This window comes from Anolis carolinensis, unplaced genomic scaffold (genome assembly GCF_035594765.1).
Source record: "Anolis carolinensis isolate JA03-04 unplaced genomic scaffold, rAnoCar3.1.pri scaffold_7, whole genome shotgun sequence".
In the NCBI taxonomy this organism is placed as follows: domain Eukaryota; kingdom Metazoa; phylum Chordata; class Lepidosauria; order Squamata; family Dactyloidae; genus Anolis; species Anolis carolinensis.
Window position 1 is genome coordinate 15,763,929 of NW_026943818.1, and position 5,458 is coordinate 15,769,386.

The 5,458-nt window shown below is 48.7% G+C and overlaps 1 protein-coding gene across 1 annotated transcript; it reads right to left on the reverse strand.

Annotated features, from left to right (window-relative positions):
* On the reverse strand, positions 1–5,458 carry LOC103282656 (putative methyltransferase DDB_G0268948). Its single transcript, XM_062960621.1, has 6 exons — positions 5,126–5,458; positions 2,467–2,624; positions 2,102–2,315; positions 1,696–1,796; positions 694–831; positions 1–246 (listed from the first exon to the last, which is right to left on the reverse strand). Exons 1-6 carry the CDS (start codon positions 5,441–5,443, stop codon positions 132–134), a joined length of 1,044 nt encoding a protein of 347 aa, XP_062816691.1. The 5' UTR covers positions 5,444–5,458; the 3' UTR covers positions 1–131.

The following is a 5,458-nucleotide window of genomic DNA, read 5'->3' on the forward strand; positions in this document are numbered from 1 at the left end:
TCCAAAGCAAACACCGTGTATTTCCATTCCCTTGGCTGTGGTCCCGGCGCAAAGCAAGGCACGGATTGGCGTGGCTGCCTTCCCCTTTGGTCCCGGAGGGAGGGCGACGCGGTCAGGAACGGGGATCGTGGTCAGGAACGGGGATCGTGGTCAGGAACGGGGCCGCGGGAGGCCAGGATGCACACCTGCCGGTTCCAGAACTCCAGCCGGGCCTCCGGGGAAGCCTCTCCCATCGCCTCCAGGACCCTGGGAGGGGAGAAGGAGGAGGAGGAAGGAAGAAGGGCCCGAGAACTGGACGGGACCCCCGAGGCTGTCCAGACTGACCCCCTCTCTGCCGTACGGAAAGGCACCACCCCATCCCTCCCGGCAGAGGGCCACCCAGCCTCTGAATATAATAATAATAATAATAATAATAATAATAATAATAATAATAATAATAATAATAATAATATAAAATAATAATATAAAATATAATAATAATAATAATAATAATAATAATAATAATATAAATTAATAACAATAATATGCTAAAGTTGGAAGGGACCCCCGAGGCTGTCCAGACTGACCCCCTTTCTGCCGTACGGAAAGGCACCACCCGATCCCTCCCGGCAGAGGGCCACCCAGCCTCTGCATAAAATAATAATAATAGTAATATCCTAGAACGGGAAGGGATGGCAAGGGCGGGCAGCTCACCTCTCCTGGAGGCGCTGCACCTGGGCTTGGGCCTCCTCCGGGCGGTCCTTCAGGAAGGCCTGGAACATGGAGAAGGACTGGACGTAGCCCACCAGCTCGGCCACGCTCATGGGGACCTTGTCCACGATGTCGGTGATCCTGGCGGGACAGGGCGGGAGGAGCGTCAGGGCCGCCGGGACAGGGAGCTTTGGCTTTTTTTCCCATTTTGGGGTATAAATAAACCTCATCACCATCATATAAAAAACTAATAATAAAGTCTCATACTAATAATGGATACATAGTCTAATATAGATACATAGATACATAGTATAATACTCATAATGGATATATCGTTACTTTGAGTTTCCTTGTAGAGAGGAAATAATAATAACAACATTTTATTCATGTCTGGAGCGACTTAAGAAACTGCAAGTCGCTTCTGGTGTGAGAGAATTGGCAAGGACGTTGCCTGGATGTTTTTTGATGGGAGGCTTCTCTCATGTCCCCGCACGGGGAGCTGGAGCTGACAGACGGGAACTCACCCCGCTTCTTGGATTCGAACTGCAGACCTTTCGGTCGCAGTCCTGCCGTCACAAAGGTTCAACCCACTGCGCCACCAGGGGCTCGAATAATCTACACACATAATAAAAGTGAAAATCTCCTCTACGAACAGGCTGTAGTTCCCAGTGCTGAGGAGCCACCGAGTCTCTCCCTCCCAGGACATTGCAGGTTACGGCGAGCACATCCCAGGGTTCCTTTCTCTCCCCATTTGCATGACCCAGCCCACTGCCTCTCCCTTAACCCTTTCCTATTATTTTCTATGGCACACAGCAAACAGAGGGATTGATCAGCAACTATACCTGCAATCTAAGAGCACTCTCAACCCCACCAACGATGGACCTGGAACTCACTTGGCACACAGACCCAACATGGCCAACTGGGAATACTGGGGGAGTTTTGGGAGGGTTGACCCAAGGTTAGGAAGATGGGAAGGAAAGAAACGGACGGGCCGGGTGGTCTCACCGCTCTTTGCTCGGGAAGGGCACGGCCTCAAAGATCTCTTCGTAGTCGCCGACAACCAGGCGGACTTTGTCGCTCATGTACGGCGTGAGCAGGTCCCGGAACTGCGAGGAAGAGACAGACAGAGAGATGATGGGAGTTGCAGCTCACTCACATCCAGAGAAACTTGGCATACAAGTAATATCAGAGTTTGGCTCAGCAAGATGGGAGTTGTGGTTGGGGGCAATGACAGGGGATGATGGGAGTTGTAGTTCACTCACATCCAGAGGAACTTGGCACACAAGTAATATTGGAATTTGGCTCAGCAAGATGGGAGTTGTGGTTGGGGCAATGACAGGGGATGATGGGAGTTGTAGTCCACCCACCCCCTTGAAGCCTCCTTCCTGGGCAAATCCCGCTCCGGACTCGCCTCTTGGAAGATGCGTGTGAGCTCCTGGTCGCGGTCCCGGAAGTGCAGGCGCATGTCGAGGGTGTTGGTGGTCAGGACCAGGCAGCCGGAGGGCGCGAGGACACGCTCCGCCTCACGCATGAACCGCGGGATGTCGAACCAATGCGCCGCCGTGAAGGAGGTCAACACGTCCACCGACCCGTCCGCAACGGGCAGCTCCTCCGCCGGGCAGGCCCTGAGCGAGGGCGAGAAGGAGCCCGTGTAAGTGTAGAAATAACAGTAAACACGCATCCTATGTGCTCATGTAGAACCATGAGGCAAGAACAACCATCTATGTGCAGGTCTCAGTCTAGGGACAGGAGCCAAGCTCTGTACGAGGTACTCACAGGAAGGAGACGTTGTCCGGGTGTGGGGCCTGCTGCGCCTCCTCCACCTGGGCCGGGCTGACGTCCGTCCCCACCACCTTCTGGAAGCGCGAGGCCAGCAGGAGGGTCCCTTGGCCGGAGCCACAGCCCACGTCCAGCGCCAGGCCGAAGGCACCCGCCTGGACACGGAGGGAATGGGAGTTGCAGGACATTGCAGGTTACGGCGAGCACATCCCAGGGTTCCTTCCTCTCTCCATTTGCATGACCCCGCCCACTGCCTCTCCCTTAACCCTTTCCCAGTGCTGAGGAGCCACCAAGTCACTCCCTCCAAGGACATTGCAGGTTACGGCGAGCACATCCCAGGGTTCCTTCCTCTCTCCATTTGCATGACCCCGCCCACTGCCTCTCCCTTAACCCTTTCCCAGTGCTGAGGAGCCACCAAGTCACTCCCTCCAAGGACATTGCAGGTTACGGCGAGCACATCCCAGGGTTCCTTCCTCTCTCCATTTGCATGACCCCGCCCACTGCCTCTCCCTTAACCCTTTCCCAGTGCTGAGGAGCCACCAAGTCACTCCCTCCAAGGACATTGCAGGTTACGGCGAGCACATCCCAGGGTTCCTTCCTCTCTCCATTTGCATGACCCCGCCCACTGCCTCTCCCTTAACCCTTTCCCAGTGCTGAGGAGCCACCAAGTCACTCCCTCCAAGGACATTGCAGGTTACGGCGAGCACATCCCAGGGTTCCTTCCTCTCCCCATTTGCATGACCCCGCCCACTGCCTCTCCCTTAACCCTTTCCCAGTGCTGAGGAGCCACCAAGTCACTCCCTCCAAGGACATTGCAAGTTACGGCGAGCACATCCCAGGGTTCCTTCCTCTCCCCATTTGCATGACCCCGCCCACTGCCTCTCCTTTAACCCTTTCCTACCCTTTCCTAGGGCACACAGCAACTGAACATACTAGAGAGAGAAATTTGGGGAGAATTCACCATGATTTATAAGAGTTGTAGAGACTGGCATGTATAGTTCACCTGCAACCTAAGAGCACTCGGAACCCACCAACAATGGACCTGGAATTCACTTGCCACACAGACCCAACGTTGCCAACTTTGCATACTGATGGACTTTGGGGTGATTGACCTTTAATTCTGGGGAGCTATATAATTATATAATAATTGTATGTAGGAGAAAACAATATAGTTATAATTGTATTATATTAAGATGACATTATTGTATTATATAACTAGCTTGGGTACCTGGCGCTGCCTGTTCGGGTTATTTGAGAAGGGCCTTGTTTGTTTTTTGATAAAGGTAAAGTAAAGGTAAAGGCTTTCCCCTTGGCACTAAGGGTACTCGAGTATGACTCTGTGGGTCGGTGCTCACCTTCATTTCTAAGCTGAAGTGCTGCCGTTGTCCGTAGACGTCTCCAAGGTCATGACTGCATGGAGTGCCGTTACCTTCCCACTGGCGCAGTACCTATTGATCTACTCACATTTGCATGTTTTCAAACTGCTAACTTGGCAGAAGCTGGGGCTAACAGCAGGAGCTCACCCTGCTCTCGGGATTCGAACCGCCGACCTTTTGGTCAGCAAAGTGCCGCTACTTGCACTACCTATTGATCTACTCACATGTGCATGTTTTGGAAGTGCTAGGTTGGCAAAAGCAGGGGCTAACAGCGGGAGCTCACTCCGCTCCCCAGATTTGAACCTGAGACCTTTCGGCCAAGCAAGTTCAGCAGCCCAGCGGATTAACTCGCTGCACCATAATAATATTATATAATTATAATTATAATTTAATAATACTAAAATACTAACTCGCTGCACCATAATAATATTATATAATTATAATTATAATATAACAATATAATATCAAAATACTAACTCGCCATAATATTTTTATATAATTATAACAATATAATATGAAAATACTAACTCGCTGCACCATAATAATATTATATAATTATAATATAGTAATATTAAAATACTAACTCGCTGCACTATAATAGTATTACATAATTATAATTATAATTTAATAATACTAAAATACTAACTCGCTGCACTATAATAATATTATATAATTATAATTATAATTTAATAATACTAAAATACTAACTCGCTGCACCATAATAATATTATATAATTATAATATAATAATATAATACTAAAATACTAACTCGCTGCACCATAATAATATTATATAATTATAATTATAATATAACAATATAATATCAAAATACTAACTTGCTGGACCATAATAATATAATTATAATTTAATAATATAATATTAAAATACTAACTCGCTGCACCATAATATTATTATATAGTTATAATTATAAAATTATATTATAATATAATTAATAATATATAATAATATATAATAATAATATATTATAATATTATATTATAATATATTATAATTATAATAGGTAGGATGCTGTAATGTTGTCGTAACTGTATTATAATAGGATGACCTTATCATATTGTTCAATTATATAATTTGAATGCCACTAACTATAATATAACCACAACGTGACACAGTGGCAACTCTATTATACCATCATAAATATAACTATAGTATAATTATAGTATAATGATAGAAACAAGGTTCCCCCTGCCTTGAGGCTGGCTTGCCCACCTGCCTGCCCCGTTGCCAGGCGGGGGGAGTCTGCCTGGCAACAGCCTCACCTTTCTGTCCAGATAGGAGAACACGGCCTTCTGCAGGGCTTCCTGGGGCGTGAAGCGGTACTTCTGGTAGACCCGCGCGTGGTCCTTCCCCTCGAACATGCGGGTCGCCATCCTGCCTGCCTGCCTGCCTGCCTTCCTTGTTCCTTCCCGGGGCGAACGACAGATCTCCGTGGCGCCTCCCCCTCCACGACTCCTCCCGGAAGGGATCGAGAGGCTGCAGAGCCGGGCGCCGCCGCCAGAGGCCGCTGTTGAGTGGCAGCCGCAGCGGCAGCAGCAGCGGGCGCCGCCTTGTTTACAGCCGCCGCACTGGGTTTGCATCTACACCTGGCCGGG

What these genes read in the sequence shown, in the direction of transcription:
- LOC103282656 (XM_062960621.1), bottom strand. Translation starts at nt 5,443, where the DNA reads ATGCAAACCCAGTGCGGCGGCTGTAAACAAGGCGGCGCCCGCTGCTGC. An exon ending in CCCTTCCCGAGCAAAGAGCG is followed by an intron (nt 832 to 1,695) that starts GTGAGACCACCC and finishes CTGTCCCGCCAG; the next exon opens with GATCACCGACATCGTGGACA. An exon ending in GTGCAGCGCCTCCAGGAGAG is followed by an intron (nt 247 to 693) that starts GTGAGCTGCCCG and finishes CTCCCCTCCCAG; the next exon opens with GGTCCTGGAGGCGATGGGAG.